This window comes from Arachis hypogaea, chromosome 4 (genome assembly GCF_003086295.3).
Source record: "Arachis hypogaea cultivar Tifrunner chromosome 4, arahy.Tifrunner.gnm2.J5K5, whole genome shotgun sequence".
NCBI classification, from domain to species: domain Eukaryota; kingdom Viridiplantae; phylum Streptophyta; class Magnoliopsida; order Fabales; family Fabaceae; genus Arachis; species Arachis hypogaea.
The window spans coordinates 69,829,629-69,851,032 of NC_092039.1; the positions used below are offsets into that span (position 1 = coordinate 69,829,629).

A 21,404-nucleotide genomic window follows, 5' to 3' on the forward strand; every position below is an offset into this window, starting at 1 on the left:
TTTGTATTCTGAAGCTGTATGTATCATTGGATTGTTGCTGATGTGAATAGAAATTGTGTAAATTTGTGTTCAATAATGAGTTCTGAGTTTTTTGAGTTCTGTAATTGTTAATTTTGTATTCTAAAGCTGTATGTATCATTGGATTGTTGCTGATGTGAATAGAAATTGTATAAATCTGTGTTTAATAATCAACACTTGGTTATTGGCTATATGTAATTTGTGTAAGTTTAGATTCAATAATTAGAAATTTGTATAAGTAGTGTTTAAACTTAGTTTGTTCTTTTAGTGGTGGAATATAATGTGTTTGTTAATTATATGTCTTTTGATTGTCTGTAGTGGTAAATTTTAATGTTTGAATTTGTGAATTTTGAATTTTCAATGATAAATTATAGACATTTTAAATTTTAATATTTAAAATTTTGAATTTTGAATTTTATTAATTTTAAAGTCATTAAATTTAAATATTTAAAATTTTATAGTGAATTTTAATAATTTTATTTTATATTTATTTAAATCGGTTTAACCACGATTCGATCCCGATTGAACCATTAAACTATTGAACCAGTCCCTTGATCGGTTTAATGACCGGTCCAGTTCTCGTAACCTTAATTTTTAATGAAGATAAAGATTGTAAGCGAGAATTAGAGAGGCAGTTACTTGCTTTTAGACAAGTAGAAGTTAGCTCCTTTGTCAGTGTCCAATCTCTTTAAAATCATCCGGCATGTCGTAAAAACCACCCTTTTTGCTAAACTTATTGTTTTATTGACCCTACTTTATTTATTGAATTAATATATGAACAGGTCCTATTTAATTATCCTTACAGAAAATTAAGGATGGTGGATACGTGTTGGTATCATGGGTATTATCTTTAACATTTTAAAAGAAAATTAACACAAATCATATCACAATCTTTCAAGAATTTACAAAGTTTAACATAAGATAACACAGTTCAAAGTTCCAAACACAATTTAATATAATCCAATACAAATATTAAATATCTAACTTGAGGAAATGACAAACTTATAACTTTATATATAGATAGAGGTATTTTAGCTTTTAGCTTTTATTTTATATATAGATAGAAGTATTTTAGTAAATTCCTCCATTACGGGGATTTCGCGAGTCCCCGTTAAACAGATACCTCTATTTCCGTTCCGATTCCATTGCGGGTAATCCTCACGTGTATCCGCTTCCATGGGTATTTTTGTCGTCCCTATTTCACAGCAAGTATACTATTGGACGAAAAATAATACTACTTTATCACATGAACATGGACATGGACAGACTTTTTAAATTTGCAGAACTGTGTAAGTGATTATATTTGATATTAAAAATAATCAGGAGTACCTAAACTCAGATTCATTAAAAAATATTACATGCTCTAGATCATCATCATATGATTCATTCACTACCCTTAAATTAAAATGAAACAGATACACAACTTTAAGTAAATGTAAGAGAGAGAGGGAAAGGGAGAAACCATGAGTTTAACTAAACGTACATTTTCTGAAAATTTCAGAGCTCTCAAAACGGGGTAACAGTTCCACTTCTTGTTTCTGTAGGGCTGTACAATGCAGACCTGTTCCTTGGTCTGTTCTCCTCCAACTGCCTCACAACTTCTTCCATGCTCGGCCTAACTGCCGCCACCGGTGCGCAGCATCCCATCGCCAGCTTCAGTGCCTGCACCATGCCATCTTCCATCGGACTTCTTATTCCTTTCAAGAGCTCCACATCGAACACTTCCATTGTTGTCTCTTCCAAAACCGCCACTTTCACCATCGCAGGCAAGTCAACAAACTCTCCATTTCTTCCGTTTTTCCCTGGCTTCTTCCCAATCAAAATCTCCAGCAGCAGTATACCAAATGCATAAACATCAGTCCTGGAATTGCATTTCTTCATTTTTTGAAGTTCCGGAGCCTTGTAGCCGTCTGCTCGAGCAAGTGCTACCATTTCGTCGGCTATGGAAGGAACCATCAGCTTATCAAGGCCAAAATCAGTGACCCTCGCAACAAAGAAGTCGTCCACTAGCACATTTTTGGATCTTACGTTCGCATGAGTGATCGGTACATCAAGTCCTGTATGAAGATAGGCCAGCCCTCTCGCTATTCCCAATGCGATCTTGTGTCGCCTAGCCCAGTTCAGCACTGGTTTTCCTGCTTTAGTTTCTGTAGAAAAGCAAAATTACAGCAAAATGGTCAACACTCAATTCCAAGCAACAACATAACTATTGATATCACCAAAGCCCGTTTAAGTTTACTTCTTTTTTTTCATCTCAACTTTCACTTAAACTCCCATCTGATGTAGAAGAACTGGAATCATCAAGAATCATCCTGGCGATGACGAGAGTGATCCTACTGATAGGCATTATGAACTATCTTATTTGAGGTACAGGACATAGAATAAGCATAAACTATTTTATGATATTAATCCAGTTTATTAGGATATGACAAACATTACCTTAAGAAAATTGTTATTACAAGAATATTATTAGATCAAGAATGACATACAGAAGTCACAAAGTTATGCACAAGACATAAATACAGGCTCTTGATTCTCTCTATGTTTTAAGCTGAATAGAAAAGCTAGTAAATGATTTAACTGTCGTCCAAGTTAAAAGTCTTACATGTCATTGATTTGAGAAATTAACAGGATAATTTCTCTTCTCTTTTCAAGGCTGAGAAATCGTATGTAATTTTATTCTAGCACTGGAACACTCCGAAGGGTTATATATATATTTCAGTTTGAACCAATCCAATCAAATTAGATACAAACTATGAAAAAGATTTTAGTATGACGAGGATTTTAACTGTGTAAACTTGAGAGTGAAGTGGCAGTGCAATATGAAACATCATTTATGCAAGTGTTTATGTATATAGTCCTTACCATGAAGAAGCTCATGAAGGGTTCTAAGAGGAAAATAGTCATAAATAAGGAGCTTCTCGCCTCTCTTCCCCTGATAGAAGGCTCTCAAAGGAATCAAGTTCTCATGACGAATCTTGCCCAACTGCTTTATAACTGGCAAGCACGAGTTCCTATCCTTGCAGCTACCTTCCCTCAACAACCTCAAAGCAATGGTGCTCCCATCAGCAAGCTTCGCCTTATAAGCAGTCCCATAACATGTCTTCTCCATGACTTGTCCAGTCGCATTCAACACATCATCCAACGTCAAATTCTCGCCGCCGCTGAATATCATAAGCTTCCCTTCCCCCCCATCACCATCACCAGCCCCACCACCACCACCATTCTCATCATCTTCCTCTTCGTCATTCAACTCATCTTCACTCTCTCCGCTACCCTTCCTCTTCTTGTTCTGCATATAACCAATCAACAAAGAAGCCAAAACAACTGCACTAGTCATAAGACTAATAACTATGCCAGCAACTGCACCAGAACTCAGTGCAGAGTTTCTGGTGCAACTTCTCAAAGGTGGTCCACACAAGTCAGGACTATTCCCTTCAAACACATCAACCCCAAATTTGTTCTGCCCAAAAAATGGCAAAACCCCGCTGAAGTTATTATGAGAAAGGTTCAATTTTTCAAGCTTTAGCCCAAATAAGCTCTGAGGAATTGAACCAACAAACATATTGTTCCCTAAATCAAGCTGCTTCAACCCACCAAACTTCGTAACAAACTCAGGAAACTCCCCAGAGAACCTGTTATCACCCAAATCAAGAAACTGAAGACTCTTACAAGAAGAAGAGTTAGGCAATGCAGGTTCTGGAACATTCCCAGAGAAGGAGTTTCCATGAACCCTAAGAGAAACAAGTCTATCACAAAGATTCCAAATTGAAGCAGGAATCTGCCCAGTCAAAAGATTATCACCAAAATCAATGTCAGATAATGAGGTACTGTAACCAATTTCAAGAGGAACCGTTCCTTTCAAGGAGTTAATGTTAAGGTAGAGGCTTTGAAGCAATGGAAATTCACCAAGCTCTCTGGGGAGAGAACCAGATAGATTTGCAGAAGGAAGCTGAAGGGATTGTAAGTGAAGAGAAGGGTCTTTGTGGAGTGAGAGATTGGTCCATTGTGGTGATGAGAGATCAGTGCATGACAAAGGTGTGCCGCTGGAGAAGATCCATTTGAGACCTCTCCATTGACATAGTGGAACTGAAGAGTTCCATGAAGATAAGACAAGGTTTTCTTCTCCATTGGTGTTTCCTTGGAGTGAAGACTTGATTTTGAACAATAGGAGTTCAACATCAGTGGAAGAAACCACAGGTTGGGGAAGAGGCTCACTGGAAATGGAAACAACAAAAGTGACGAAAACCAAGAAGAAGAAGGAAAGAGAGAAAGCGTTCAGAACCGCCATGAGATAGGGAAAGGTGGGAGTGTGGGGATGGTGGCTGTGGGGAGTAACAAAGGAAAAAAAGAAAAGATTGAAAGAAAGAAAAACTCTCTCTTTTCTGGGAAAGCTGACACACTGTTTGACTATGATGAGTGGTGTAATAATGTGTAGTAACGAGCAAGCTCCCTTTTTTTTTTTTATTTCTTTTCTCTCACATTCTTCAGGGGAATTCAACGGCTATGATTATTCCAATTTCGTTTTCATTTCCCACACTAGCTCATGCAATCTATTTGCAACAAAATCAAAATTGTTGTAAAATAAATAACTAATGAAGATATAATAAATATAAAGTAAATAAATATAAATATAAAATTCTAGTATTAATGTTTATTAATATAATTATTATGATATAATAAAAGTAACTTATATATTACTAATATAAGTAGTATTGTATGTAAAGAGAGAGAAGAGTATCAAAAAAAGAGAGAGAATATTATATTGATTGTTTATTGTTATTATTGTTATATAAACTTAAGCGAGGCTTCACCTATTTATATAGGTGATAGACCTTAATTTTCAACTTTCATTAACTTCCAATATGCTTTGAAAAGTTATTCCTTCAATTTAGCAAAGGTTAGTCGCCCAATCTCATAAATGGGCATTCAATTTGTTGTTATCACAACACTCCCCATTGGATACCCATTTAGGATTATTACCTCGTTAAAACCTTACTAAAGAAAAACCCAACAGAAAAAAACCTTAGTGAAAGAAAAAGAGTACAATATCCTTTAGTGATAGGGACTGCCTCATTAAAAACCTTGTTAAGAAAAACCCAATGGGAAAAAACCTGATCAAGGAAAAAAGAGTACAGTCTCCCCCTCTTATCGACATCATTTAATGTCTCGAAACCGGTGCATCCCAATCTCATGTACCGATTTTTCAAAGGAAGATTTTGGGAGTGACTTTGTGAATAAATCTGCCAGATTGTCACTTGAGCGGATCTGTTGAACATCAATTGTCCCTTGATTTTGAAGATCATGAGTGAAGAAGAATTTGGGAGAAATATGCTTTGTTCTATCACCTATAATGTATCCACCTTTAAGTTGAGCAATGCATGCTGTATTATCTTCAAACAGAACAATTGGAGCTATCTTATGATCAATCATTCCACATGATGACAGAATATATTGGATCAAACTCTTGAGCCAAAAACACTCGCGACTAGCTTCATGTATCGCGAGTATTCCAGCATGATTAGAGGAGGTTGCAGCAATCGTCTGTTTTGTGGACCTTCATGATATAGCTATACCACCATATGTGAATAGGTATCCTATTTAAGATCTCCCTTTATGTGGATCAGATAAGTATCCGGCATTTGCATAGCCAACTAGTTGTGACTTGGATCCATAGGGATAAAACAATCCCATATCAACCATTCCATGAAGATATCAAAAGATTTGCTTGATTCCACTCCAATGTCTTTTGGTTGGAGATGAACTATACCTTGCTAGTAAGTTCACAGCAAATGATATATCGGGTCGTGTATTATTAGCAAGATACATTAGTGCTCCAATGGCACTAAGATATGGTACTTCAGGACCAAGGATATCTTCATTCTCTTCTTTAGAGCGGACTTGATCCTTTTTCACATCCAAAGATCTTACGATCATTGGGGTACTTAATGGATGTGACTTATCCATATAAAATCTCTTCAAGATCTTTTCTGTGTATATTATTTGATGAATAAAGATCCCATCTTTTGTATGCTCGATCTGCAGGCCGAGACAAAACTTAGTCTTTCCAAGATCTTTCATCTCAAACTCTTCTTTTAGAGTTTTTATAATTGTTGGAATCTCTTCAGGAGTCCCAATGATATTTAAATCATCAACGTACACAGCAATTATAATGAACCAGATGCAGTTTTCTTTATGAAAACACACGGGCATATATCATCATTCTTGAAACCATTTTTGGCCAGATACTTAGTAAGACGATTATACCACATTCGTCCAGATTGCTTTAGACCATATAAAGATCTTTACAATTTGACTGAGTATAACCCTTACAAATATTCATTGGATGGTTTAGATATCTTTAGTCCTTCAGGAACTTTCATATAGATATCCCGATCTAATGAGCCGTATAAATAGGTTGTCGCCACATCCATTAAATGCATATGCAATTTATGATATGCAGATAAACTGATCAAATAATACAATGTTATCGCATCCACTACAGGGGAATACGTTTCTTCATAATCTATACTAGGCCTTTGTGAAAAACCTTGTGCCACAAGTCGGGTAGTGTGCGTGAATTGTGATCATCAACAATGGCGCCAAAGACTTGGAGCTCTCAAACGTGAATCACACTTTTTCACAACTTTGCACAACTAACCAGCAAGTGTACCGGGTCGTCCAAGTAATACCTTACGTGAGTAAGGGTCGATCCCACGGAGATTGTTGGTATGAAGCAAGCTATGGTCATCTTGTAAATCTCAGTCAGGCGGATTTAAATGGTTATAATGGTTTTCGAATATAATGATAAATAAAGCATAAAATAAAGATAGAGATACTTATGTAATTCATTGGTGGGAATTTCAGATAAGTGTATGGAGATGCTTTGTCCCTTCTGAATCTCTGTTTTCCTATTGCCTTCCTCCAATCCTTCATACTCATTTCCATTGCAAGCTATATGTAGGGCGTCACCGTTGTCAATGGCTACTTCCCATCCTCTCAGTGAGAATGGTCCAAATGCTCTGTCACAGCACGGCTAATCAAATGTCGGTTCTCGATCATGTCAGAATAAAATCCAGTGATTCTTTTGCGTCTGTCACTACGCCCAACACTCGCGAGTTTGAAGCTCGTCACAGTCATTCAATCCTTGAATTCTACTCGGAATACCACAGACAAGGTTTAGACTTTCCGGATTCTCAAGAATGCTGCCAATGGATTCTAGCTTATACCACGAAGATTCTGATTAAGAAATCCAAGAGATATGCACTCGATCTAAGGTAGAACGGGAATGGTTGTCAGGCACGCGTTCATATGTGAGAATGATGATGAGTGTCACAGATCATCACATTCATCATGTTGAAGTGTAGCGAATATCTTAGAATGAGAATAAGCTGAATTGAATAGAAAATAGTAGTAATTTGCATTAATACTCGAGGTACAGCAGAGCTCCACACCTTAATCTATGCTGTGTAGAAACTCCATCATTGAAAATACATAAGTGATCAAGGTCTAGGCGTGGCCAAATGGCCAGCCTCCCCAAATAGCATGTGAAATCGAAAATAAAGGAAAAGACCCCTCGTACAATAGTAAAAAGTTCTATTTATACTAAACTAGTTACTAGGGTTTACAGAAATAATTCTAAATGCAGAAATCCACTTTTTGGGGCCCACTTTGATGTGTGTTTGGGCTGAGCTTGAGCTTTATACGTGCAGAGGCTTCTTTTGGAGTTAAACGCCAAGTTGTAACGTGTTTTTGGCGTTTAACAATGGTTTATTATGTGTTTTTGGCATTTTACTCCAGAATGAAGCATGAAACTAGCGTTAGATGCCAGTTTGTGTCATCTAAACTCGAACAAAGTATAAACTATTATATATTGCTGGAATTTTCTGGATGTCTACTTTCCAACGCAATTGAGAGCGTGCCATTTGGAGTTCTGTAGCTCCAGAAAATCCATTTCGAGTGCAGAGAGGTCAGAATCCAACAACATCAGCAGTCCTTTTTCAGCCTGAATCAGATTTTTGCTCAGGTCCCTCAATTTCAGCCAGAAAATATCTGAAATCACAGAAAAACACACAAACTCATAGTAAAGTCTAGAAATGTGAATTTTGCATAAAAACTAATGAAAACATCCCTAAAAGTAACTAGATCCTACTAAAAACTACCTAAAAACAATGCCAAAAAGCATATAAATTATCCGCTCATCATCGGACTTTGTAGCGCACAACTTCATTTTTCTCATTTTGTTTTCTCACAAATACCCATCGGTATCCAACAGGTTTTACATCTTCAGGTGTACGGACTACAGGTCCAAAGACTTCACGTTTCACAAGTGAGTCTAATTCAACCTTCATGGCTTCTTTCCATTTTGGCCAATCATTCCTTTGTGGACATTCTTCGACTGATCTTGGCTCAAGATCCTTATTTTCATGCATGATATTCAATGCCACATTATATGCAAATATTTCTTTGACAATTGTCTTTTTTCGGCCCCATTTCTCTCCTGTAAAGACATAATTTATCGAGATCTCGTCATTTTCACAATTTTCAGGTACCTGAACATCTTCTGGCATTAAAATTATATCAGAATTTTGGACAACTGCAGGTGTCTCTACTATGTCTTTTTCAACAGGAATATTATTTACCTCTTTTCTCTTTCGAGGATTTTTGTCTTTGGAACCGACAGGCCTGCCACGCTTCTGGCGTGAATTTGTTTCGGTGGCTACTTGTCCTACTGGGACATCAATTCGAATTAGGGAATTTTCTGCTGGTATATAAGATTTAGTTATCCTCTTTGTATCGGAAAATGCATCAGGCAATTCATTTGCTATTCTTTGTAAATGTATAATCTTTTGAACTTCCAATTCACATTGCCCTGATCGAGGATCTAAATGCATCAACGATGATGCATTCCAGTTAAGTTCCTTTTCAGGAAGCTTATTCTCTCCCCCTAATGTTGGAAATTGTGATTCATCAAAATGACAATCCGCAAACCGGGCTTTAAATACATCTCCAGTTTGTATTTCAAGATACCTCACTATAGAGGGAAAATCATATCCAACATATATCCCCAATTTTCTTTGGGGTCCCATTTTGGTGCAATTAGGTGGTGCAATGGGAACATATATTGCACACCCAAATTTTCTTAAATGGGAGACATTTGGCTGCTGGCCAAAAGCTAATTGCATAGGAGAGAACTGATGGTAACTCGTTGGCCTCAAATGAATAAGTGCTGCAGCATGTAAAATAGCATGCCCCCAAACCGATATTGGAAGATTTGTTCTCATAAGTAAGGGTCTAGCAATTAATTGGAGGCATTTAATAGGTAATTCTGCTAACCCATTTTGTGTGTGAACATGAGCTACTGGATGTTCAACACTTATACCATTAGCCATACAATAAGCATCAAAAGCTTGGGAAGTAAATTCACCAGCATTATCAAGACGAATTGCTTTGATTGGATTCTTTGGAAATTGTGCTTTTAATCGAATAATTTGAACCAGTAATCTCGCAAACGCCAGGTTGCGAGAAGATAATAAGCACACATATGACCATCTCAAAGATGCGTCTATTATGACAATAAAATATCTAAAAGATCCACATGGTGGATGAATAGGTCCACATATATCACCTTGAATCCTTTCTAGGAATTCAGGGGACTCAAATCCAATCTTTACTGGTGATGGCCTTAAATTAACTTTCTATGAGAACATGCAGCACAACAAAATTCACTAGTTTTAAGAATCTTCTGGTTCTTTAGTAAATGTCCATGAGAGTTTTCAATAATTCTCCTCATCATGGTTGTTCTTGGATGACCCAATCGGTCGTGCCAACTTATGAAATCATTTGGGCTAGTAAACTTCTGGTTTACAATGGCATATGATTCAATTGCACTAATCTTGGTATAATATAACCCAGATGAAAGTGAGGGTAATTTTTCTAATATAACTTTCTTATTTGAATCATGAGTTGTGATACATAAATATTCATGATTTCCCTCATTCATAGTCTCAATATGATATCCATTTCAACGAATATCTTTAAAGCTCAACAAGTTTCTTCGAGACTTGGTAGACAACAGTGCATTATTTATTATGAATTTTGTTCCTCCGGGAAATAAAATTATAGCTCTTTTGGAGCCTTCAATCACGTTGCCTGAGCCAATAATAGTATTAACACATTCTTCTTTTGGCACAAGATGGGTAAAATATATATCACTTTTGAGAATAGTGTGCGAACTTGCACTATCCGCAAGGCATACATCTTCATTACATATCCTTGCCATTCTCTTCAAAGACAAATAATAATAAAATGAGTAGTATGCATAGTTAAATTGAATACTTGATCGGAATTATTTTTTTAAGAAATACTGTACATAAAAATAATGTCATATACTAAAATTTTATTTTAAAACATGACATATTTAAGAATTTCAAAATTCATAAACATTAATATTTCATTATTTATATACATCATATTTGAAACTTAAATATATAGAAAATAAAACTTAACAATATTATTTATTTACATGAATGCTTAACAATATCACACATTAAACTATTCTATCATTGATCAAATGACTAATATTTCCTTCAGGATCCTCAAAGAAATCAGATACATCATAATGAGTGGTAGAATTTTCAGCATCATTTGAAACAAAATTCGACTCTTTTTCCTTGTCGTCCTTTTTCAAAGATGCCTGGTAAAGATCGACTAAGTGCCTTGGGTTACGACAGGTATGTGACCAATGGCCCTTTCCACCACAACGGAAACACTTATCCTCTGTTGATTTATTCTGCCCGATATTTCTTTCTTTATCCCACTTCTGGTGAGATCCTCTCTTTTGAATATAATTCTTTTTCCTTCCATAATTTTTCTTATTATTAAAACCTTGCCATTTACCTCTCCTGAGGTAATGATTTGCCGCATTTACTTCAGGAAATGGGGCGGCGCCAGCTGGACGTGCTTCACGATTTTTTAAAAGTAATTCGTTATTACGTTCAGAAACAAGAAGGCAAGAAATTAATTCAGAATATTTTTTAAATCCTTTTCTCGATACTGCTGCTGCAGGAGCACATTCGAGGCGTGGAAGGTTGAGAAAGTTTTCTCCAACATATCATGGTCAGTTATCTTTTCCTCACATAATTTTATTCGTGAGGTGATACGAAACATTGCAGAATTATATTCATTTATGGATTTAAAATCTTGTAAACGCAAGTGCGTCCATTCATATCGGGCTTGAGAAAGTATCACCGTTTTCTGATGATTATACATTTCTTCAAGGTCTTTCCAAAGATCTGCAGGATCTTTTAATGTGAGATATTCATTTTTCAATCTCTCGTCAAGATGACGACGAAGAAAAATCATGACTTTGGCTTTATCCTTCTGGGATGCATTATTTTCAGCCTTAATGATATCTCCAAGATCCATTGAATCAAGATGGGTTTCAGCATCTAATATCCATGATAAATAATTGTTTCTAAATATATCAAGAGCATTGAATTCAAGATGAGAGAGTTTCGACATAATAAAAATTTGTTACCTGAGTCTTCCTAAAAATTTGATAAGAGTCTCGTGCTAATAACGTGTTGTAAAATAAATAACTAATGAAGATATAATAAATATAAAGTAAATAAATATAAATATAAAACTCTAGTATTAATGTTCACTAATATAATTATTATGGTATAATAAAAGTAACTTATATATTACTAATATAAGTAGTATTGTATGTAAAGAGAGAGAAGAGTATCAAAGAAGGAGAGAGAATATTATATTGATTGTTTATTGTTATTATTGTTATATAAACTCAAGCGAGGCTTCACCTATTTATACAGGTAATAGGCCTGATGAGCGGATAATTTGTACGCTTTTTGGCATTGTTTTTAGTATGTTTTTAGTATGATCTAGTTAGTTTTTAGTATATTTTTATTATTTTTTAGTTAAAATTCACTTTTCTGGACTTTACTATGAGTTTGTGTGTTTTTCTGTGATTTCAGGTATTTTCTGGCTGAAATTGAGGGACCTGAGCAAAAATCTGATTCAGAGACTAAAAAGGACTGCAGATGCTGTTGAATTCTGACCTCCCTGCACTCGAAGTGAATTTTCTGGAGCTACAGAAGCCCAATTTGCGCGCTCCCAACGGCGTTGGAAAGTAGACATCCTGGGCTTTCCAGCAATATATGATAGTCCATACTTTGCCCAAGATTTGATGGCTTAAACCGGCGTTCAAAGTCACCCTCAGAATTCCCAGCGTTAAACGCCGGAACTGGCACAAGAATGGGAGTTAAACGCCCAAACTGGCACCAAAGCTGGCGTTTAACTCCAAGAGGAGTCTCTACACGAAAATGCTTCATTGCTCAGCCCAAGCACACACCAAGTGGGCCCGGAAGTGGATTTTTATGTCATTTACTCATCTCTGTAAACCTTAGGTTACTAGTTCTCTATAAGTAGGACCTTTTGCTATTGTATTTGGGGCTTCTAATCTTCGGATCTTTGGAATCTCTTTCTTTAGATCTTAGATCATTGGGAGGCTGGCCATTCGGCCATGCCTAGACCTTGTTCTTATGTATTTTCAACGGTGGAGTTTCTACACACCATAGATTAAGGTGTGGAGCTCTGCTGTACCTCGAGTATTAATGCAATTACTATTGTTCTTCTATTCAATTCCGCTTGTTCTTGTTCTAAGATATCACTTGTTCTTCAACTTGATGAATGTGATGAACCGTGACACTCATCATCATTCTCACCTATGAACGTGTGACTGACAACCACCTCCCTTCTACCTTCGATTGGGTGAATATCTCTTGGATTCCTGATACACGATGCATGGTTGATCGCCTGACAACCGAGCCAGCCATTCCGTGAGATCAGAGTCTTCGTGGTATAGGCTAGAACTGATGGCGACATTCAAGAGAATCCGGAAGGTCTAACCTTGTCTGTGGTATTCTGAGTAGGATTCAATGATTGAATGACTGTGACGTGCTTCAAACTCCTGAGGGCGGGGCGTTAGTGACAGACGGAAAAGAATCACTGGATTCTATTCCAGCCTGATCGAGAACCGACAGATGGATAGCCGTACCGTGACAGGGTGCGTTGAACATTTCCACTGAGAGGATGGGAGGTAGCCATTGACAACGGTGAAACCCTTGCTTGAGCTTGCCATGGAAAGGAGTAAGAAGGATTGGATGAAGACAGTAGGAAAGCAGAGAGACGGAAGGAACCAGCATCTTCATACTCTTATCTGAAATTCCTACCAATGAATTACATAAGTATCTCTATCTTTATCTTTATGTTTTATTCGTATATCACCATACCCACATGAGTTTGCCTGACTAAGATTTACAAGGTGACCATAGCTTGCTTCATACCAACAATCTCTGTGGGATCGACCCTTACTCGCGTAAGGTTTATTACTTGGACGACCCAGTACACTTGCTGGTTAGTTGTGCGAAGTTGTGTTTATGCCATGGTATTGAACACCAAGTTTTTGGATTCATTACCGGGGATTATTTGAGTTGTGAAAAGTATTGATCACAATTTCGCGCACCAAGTTTTTGGCGCCGTTGCCGGGTATTGTTGAGTTTGGACAACTGAAGGTTCATCTTGTTGCTTAGATTAGGTATTTTTTTTTCAGAATTCTTAAGAATGAATTCTAGAGTTTCATGATGATCTGTTGAAATCTGGCTGGCTTTGAAGCCATGTCTAATTTCATTGGACCGAGGTTTCAACTTATCGTCACAAGAGCTTGTTGATTTCTATCAATCTTGCTTTTGGAGCAGTGATCTGCTAAAGCTTGGCTGGCCTTTGGCCATGTCTAGTGTTTTGGACCGAAGCTTTCTTTGAAAGTTTGGCTGGCTGTAAAGCCATGTCTAATTCCTGGACCGGAGTCTTAGACTACCATTGCACTGATTCCTGGAATTCTCATTAAGAACTTTGATATTTTTGTTTTCTTTTCCACTTAATTTTCGAAAAAAAAACACATAAAAAATTTTACAAAATCATAAAATCCAAAAATATTTCTTGTTTGAGTCTAGTGTCTCATGTTAAGTTTGGTGTCAATTGCATGCATTCATTCATGTGTCTTAAGGATCTTCAAGTAATTCTTGATGATTTCTTACTTTGATCTTTAAATTCTCTTGACTTGAGTGTTTATGTGTCCCATATGCATTCTCATTAATGTCAGTAGTATACAAACTGGTAAGTTTGGGTCTTGCATGCATTGTTATTTGATTTTAGTTGCATTTTGATTATTCCTTACTATTAAAAATCCAAAAATATTTTTAATTTGTGTCTTTTCAAGTCAATAAAACAGAGAATTGAAGATTCAGAACATACAGCAGAGGAAATGCACAGAAAAAGCTGGGCGTTCAAAACGCCTAGTGAAGAAGGACAGACTGGCGTTTAAACGCCAGCCAGGGTACCTGGTTGGGCGTTTAACGCCCAAAAGGGTAGCATTTTGGGCGTTAAACGCCAGAATGTGCACCATTCTGGGCGTTTAACGCCAGGATGGCACAAGAGGGAAGATTTTGTTTTCAAATCAATTTTTTTTCAAGTTTTCCAAATTTTTCAAAATCAAATCTTTTTCAAATCAATCTTTTCAATCAAATCTTTTTAAAAATTAATTTCTTTCCATTTTTAAAGATACTTGCTATCAATTAATAATTTGATTCAACATTCCAAGTATGTTGCCTTTTCTGTTGAGAAAGGTTTAATGTTTGAATCATATCTTTTCTTGATAGCCAAGTCATTAATTTTCAAAATCAAATCTTTTTCAAATCATATCTTCTCAATCACATTTTTTAAAACTAATCATATCTTCTTAACCACATCTTTTTCAAAATAGTTTTCAATCAAATCTTTTTGATTTCTAATTTCAAAACCTTTGTCAAAAATCACTTGATTTCTTTCCCACTCTTATTTTCGAAAATCAATTAGTGTTTTTCAAAATATTTTCAAAATCTTTTACTTAATTTTCGAAAATTACTTCCCTTTCTTCTCACATCCTTCTATTATTGGACTAACACTATTCCTTAATGCACAATTCGAACTCCATCTTCTTTGATAAGTTCGAATTATTCTACTTCTGCCTTCTTTTTTTCTTTTCCTCTGACACCTCAAGGAATCTCTATACTGTGACATAGAGGATTCCACATTATCTTGTTCTCTTCTCTTTCTTATGAGCAGGAGCAAGGATAAAAGCATTCTTGTTGAGGCTGATCCTGAACCTGAAAGGACCTTGAAGAGAAGGCTAAGAGAAACCAAGGCACAAATCTCTGTAGAGGACCTAACAGAAATCTTCAAAGAAGAAGAACCCATGGCAGCCGAAAACAACAACAATGCCAACAATGCAAGGAAGGTGCTGGGTGACTTTACTGCACCTACTCCCGATTTCTATGGGAGAAGCATCTCTATCCCTGCCATTGGAGCAAACAACTTTGAGCTTAAGCCTCAATTAGTTTCTCTAATGCAACAGAATTGCAAGTTCCATGGACTTCCATTGGAAGATCCTCATCAGTTCTTAGCTGAATTCTTGCAAATCTGTGACACTGTTAAGACTAATGGGGTTGACCCTGAGGTCTACAGACTTATGCTATTCCCTTTTGCTGTAAGAGACAGAGCTAGGACATGGTTGGACTCTCAACCTAAAGAAAGCCTGGACTCTTGGGAAAAGCTAGTCAATGCCTTCTTGGCAAAGTTCTTTCCACCTCAAAAATTGAGTAAGCTTAGAGTGGAAGTCCAAACCTTCAGACAGAAGGAAGGAGAATCCCTCTATGAAGCTTGGGAAAGATACAAACAATTAATCAAAAAGTGTCCCTCTGACATGCTTTCTGAATGGAGCATCATAGGTATTTTCTATGATGGTCTTTCTGAACTGTCCAAGATGTCTTTGGATAGCTCTGCTGGAGGATCTCTTCATCTGAAGAAGACGCCTATAGAAGCTCAAGAGCTGATTGAAATGGTTGCAAATAACCAATTCATGTACACTTCTGAAAGGAATCCTGTGCACAATGGGACTAGTCAGAAGAAAGGAGTTCTTGAGATTGACACTCTGAATGCCATATTGGCTCAGAACAAAATATTGACTCAACAAGTCAATATGATTTCTCAAAGTCTGTCTGGAATGCAAAATGCACCAAGCAGTACTAAGGAAGCTTCATCTGAAGAAGAAGCTTATGATCCTGAGAACCCTTCAATGGAAGAGGTGAATTACATGGGAGAACCCTATGGAAACACCTATAATCCTTCATGGAGAAATCATCCAAATCTCTCATGGAAGGATCAACAGAGACCTCAACAAGGTTTCAACAACAATAATGGTGGAAGAAACAGGTTTAGCAATAGCAAGCCTTTTCCATCATCTTCTCAGCAACAGACAGAGAGTTCTAAGCAGAATACCTCTGACTTAGCAACCATGGTCTCTGATCTAATCAAAACCACTCAAAGTTTCATGACTGAAACAAGGTCCTCCATCAGAAACTTGGAGGCACAAGTGGGTCAGCTGAGCAAGAAAATTACTGAACTCCCTCCTAGTACTCTCCCAAGCAATACAGAAGAAAATCCAAAAGGAGAGTGCAAGGCCATCAACATGGCCGAATTTGGAGAGGAGGAAGAGGCAGTGAACGCCACTGAGGAAGACCTCAATGGACGTCCACTGACTTCCAATGAGTTCCCCAATGAGGAACCATGGGAATCTGAGGCTTAAAATGAGACCATAGAGATTCCATTGGACTTACTTCTGCCATTCATGAGCTCTGATGAGTATTCTTCCTCTGAAGAGGATGAGTATGTCACTGAAGAGCAAGTTGCTAAATACCTTGGAGCAATCATGAAGCTAAATGACAAGTTATTTGGAAATGAGACTTGGGAGGATGAACCCCCTTTGCTCACCAAAGAACTGGGTGACTTGTCTAGGCAGAAACTACCTCAAAAGAGACAGGATCCTGGGAAGTTTTCAATACCTTGTACCATAGGCACCATGACCTTCAAAAAGGCCTTGTGTGACTTAGGGTCAAGTGTAAACCTCATGCCTCTCTCTGTAATGGAGAAGCTAGGGATCTTTGAGGTGCAAGCTGCAAAAATCTCACTAGAGATGGTAGACAACTCAAGAAAACAAGCTTATGGACTTGTAGAGGATGTTCTGGTGAAAGTTGAAGACCATTACATCCCTGCTGATTTCATAGTCCTTGAGACTGGGAAGTGCATGGATGAATCCATCATCCTTGGCAGACCCTTCCTAGCCACAGCAAAGGCTGTGATTGATGTTGATAGATGAGAGTTGATCATTCAAGTGAATGAAGAATCCTTGGTGTTTAAGGCTCAAGGATATCCCTCTGTCACCATGGAGAGGAAGCATGAAGAGCTCCTCTCAACACAGAGCCAAACAGAGCCCCCACAGTCAAACTCTAAGTTTGGTGTTGGGAGGCCACAATCAAATTCTAAGTTTGGTGTTGAACCCCCACATTCAAACTCTAAGTTTGGTGTTGGGAGGTTCCAACATTGCTCTGAGTATCTGTGAGGCTCCATGAGAGTCCCCTGTCAAGCTACTGACATTAAAGAAGCGCTTGTTGGGAGGCAACCCAATGTTATGTTTTTATCTATTTTTCTTTGTTATTTTATATTTTTTGTAGGTTGATGATCATGAGAAGTCACAAAATCAATGAAAAAAGCAAAAACATAATGAAAAGCAGAAAGAAAAACAGCACACCCTGGAGGAGAATGTGCTGGCGTTTAAACGCCAGTAAGGCTAGCTGTTGGGCGTTTAACGCCCAGTCTGGCACCATTCTGGGCGTTTAACGCCAGAAAGGGGCACCAGACTGGCGTTAAACGCCAGAAAAGGGCAAGAAGCTGGCGTTAAACGCCAGAAATGGGCACCAGCCCGGTGTTTAACGCCAGAATTGGCTAAAAACGCAATTTTGCTTGCCTTTTGGTGCAGGGATGACTTTTCCTTGACACCTCAAGATCTGTGGACCCCACAGGATCCCCACCTACCCTACCACTCTCTCTCTCTTCTTCACCCATTCACCAATCACCTCAATACCTCTTCCCCAAAAAACCCTTCACCTATCAAATCCCATCTTTCTCTTCACCACTCACATCCATCCTTCATAAAACCCCACCATTCAAATTCAAACCACTTTCCCACCCAAACCCACCCATACATGGCCGAACATCACCCTTCCCCCTCTCCTATATAAACCCATCTTCACTCCTTCATTTTCACACAACCTAAACACTACTTCTCCCCCTTCTTGGCCAAACACAAAAGCCATTCCCTTCTTTCTCATTTCTTCTTCTTCTACTCTCTTCTTTCTTATTTTGCTCGAGGACGAGCAAACCCTTTAAGTTTGGTGTGGTAAAAGCATTGCTTTTTGTTTTTCCATAACCATTTATGGCATCCAAGGCCGGAGAAACCTCTAGAAAGAGGAAAGGGAAGGCAAAAGCTTCCATCTCCGAGTCATGGGAGATGAAGAGATTCATCTCAAGGGTACATCAAGACCACTTCTATGAAGTTGGGGCCTTGAAGAAGGTGATCCCCGAGGTCCCTTTTTCACTCAAAAAGAGTGAATATCCGGAGATCCGACATGAGATCCGAAGAAGAGGTTGGGAAGTTCTTACCAACCCCATTCAACAAGTCGGAATCTTAATGGTTCAAGAGTTCTATGCCAATGCATGGATCACCAAGAACCATGATCAAAGTATGAACCCGGATCCAAAGAATTACCTTACTATGGTTCGGGGGAAATACTTGGATTTTAGTCCGGAAAGTATAAGGTTGGCATTCAACTTGCCCATGATACAAGGAGATGAACATCCTTACACTAGAAGGGTTAACTTTGATCAAAGGTTGGACCAAGTCCTCACAGTCATATGTGAAGAGGGCGCCCAATGGAAGAGAGATTCAAGAGGGAAGCCGGTTCAATTGAGAAGGCATGACCTCAAACCCGTGGCTAGGGGATGGTTGGAGTTTATCCAACGCTCAATCATTCCCACTAGCAACCGGTCCGAAGTTACCATAGACCGGGCTATCAAGATTCATAGCATCATGATTGGAGAAGAAATAGAAGTTCATGAGGTTATATCTCAAGAGCTTTATAAGGTGGCAGACAAGTCCTCTACCTTGGCAAGGTTAGCCTTCCCTCATCTCATTTGTCACCTCTGTTATTCGGTTGGAGTTGACATAGAGGGAGACATCCCTATTGATGAGGACAAGCCCATCACTAAGAAGAGGATGGAGCACACAAGAGACCCCACTCATCATGAGATCCTTGAGATGCCTCAAGGGATGCACTTTCCTCCACAAAACTATTGGGAGCAACTAAACACCTCCCTAGGAGAATTGAGTTCCAACATGGGACAACTAAGGGTGGAGCATCAAGAACACTCCATCATCCTCCATGAAATTAGAGAAGATCAAAGAATCATGAGAGAGGAGCAACAAAGACAAGGAAGAGACATTGAGGAGCTCAAGCACTCCATAGGATCTTCAAGAGGAAGAAAGAGCCGCCATCACTAAGGTGGACCCGTTCTTTAATTTCCTTGTTCTTTATTTTTCTGTTTTTCGAATTTTTTTTAGTGCTTATGTTTATCTATGTTGTGTCTTGTGATCATTAGTGTCTTAGTGTCCATGCCTTAAAGTTATGAATGTCCTATGAATCCATCACCTTTCTTAAATGAAAAATGTTCTTAATTGAAAAAGAAAAGAATTGCATGAATTTTGAATTTTATAACAGTTTAATTATTTTGATGTGGTGGCAATATTTTTGTTCTCTGAATGTATGCTTAAACAGTGCATATGTCTTTTGAATTTGTGGTTCATGAATGTTGGCTCTTGAAAGAATGATGAAAAAGGAGACATGTTACTGAGAATCTGAAAAATCATAAAAATGATTCTTGAAGCAAGAAAAGGCAGTGAATACAAAAAAAAGGGAGAAAAACGAAAAAGAGGAGAAAAGAAAACGAAAAAAAAAGAGAGAAAAAAGAAAAAGAAAGAAATAAAGTTGTGATCCAAGGCAAAAAGAGTGTGCTTAAGAACCCTGGACACCTCTAGTTGGGGACTCTAGCAAAGCTAAGTCACAATCTGAAAAGGTTCACCCAATTATGTGTCTGTGGCATGTATGTATCCGGTGGTAATACTGGAAGACAGAGTGCTTTGGGCCACAGCCAAGACTCAATAAGTAGCTATGTTCAAGAATCATCATACTTTACTAGGAGAATCAATAACACTATCTGGATTCTGAGTTCCTAAAGAAGCCAATCATTCTGAATTTCAAAGGATAGAGTGAGATGCCAAAACTGTTCAGAGGCAAAAAGCTAAAAGCCCCGCTCATCTAATTAATACTGATCTTCATAGATGTTTTTGGAATTCATTGCATATTCTCTTCTTTTTATTTGATTTTCAGTTGCTTGAGGACAAGCAACAATTTAAGTTTGGTGTTGTGATGAGCGGATAATTTGTACGCTTTTTGGCATTGTTTTTAGTATGTTTTTAGTATCATCTAGTTAGTTTTTAGTATATTTTTATTAGTTTTTAGTTAAAATTCACTTTTCTGGACTTTACTATGAGTTTGTGTGTTTTTCTGTGATTTCAGATATTTTCTGGCTGAAATTGAGGGACCTGAGCAAAAATCTGATTCAGAGACTAAAAAGGACTGCAGATGCTGTTGGATTCTGACCTCCCTGCACTCGAAGTGGATTTTCTGGAGCTACAGATACCCAATTGGTGCGCTCTCAACGACGTTGGAAAGTAGACATCCTGGGCTTTCCAGCAATATATGATAGTCCATACTTTGCCCAAGATTTAATGGCCCAAACCGGCGTTCAAAGTCACCCTCAGAATTCCCAGCGTTAAACGCCGGAACTGGCACAAGAATGGGAGTTAAACGTCCAAACTGGCACCAAAGCTGGCGTTTAACTCCAAGAGGAGTCTCTACACAAAAATGCTTCATTGCTCAGCCCAAGCACACACCAAGTGGGCCCGGAAGTGGATTTTTATGTCATTTACTCATCTCTGTAAACCTTAGGTTACTAGTTCTCTATAAGTAGGACCTTTTGCTATTGTATTTGGGGCTTCTAATCTTCGGATCTTTGGAATCTCTTTCTTTAGATCTTAGATCATTGGGAGGCTGGCCATTCGGCCATGCCTAGACCTTGTTCTTATGTATTTTCAACGGTGGAGTTTCTACACACCATAGATTAAGGTGTGGAGCTCTGCTGTACCTCGAGTATTAATGCAATTACTATTGTTCTTCTATTCAATTCCGCTTGTTCTTGTTCTAAGATATCACTTGTTCTTCAACTTGATGAATGTGATGAACCGTGACACTCATCATCATTCTCACTATGAACGTGTGACTGACAACCACCTCCGTTCTACCTTCGATTGGGTG

At 37.9% G+C, this 21,404-nt stretch overlaps 1 protein-coding gene across 1 annotated transcript; it reads right to left on the reverse strand.

Annotated features, from left to right (window-relative positions):
* Positions 1-1,286: 1,286 nt before the first annotated feature.
* Positions 1,287-4,452, reverse strand: LOC112796820 (putative kinase-like protein TMKL1). Its single transcript, XM_025839447.3, has 2 exons — positions 2,884-4,452; positions 1,287-2,165 (listed from the first exon to the last, which is right to left on the reverse strand). The coding sequence occupies exons 1-2, from the start codon at positions 4,307-4,309 to the stop codon at positions 1,525-1,527; spliced, it is 2,067 nt and encodes a 688-aa protein (XP_025695232.1). The 5' UTR covers positions 4,310-4,452; the 3' UTR covers positions 1,287-1,524.
* Positions 4,453-21,404: the final 16,952 nt, after the last annotated feature.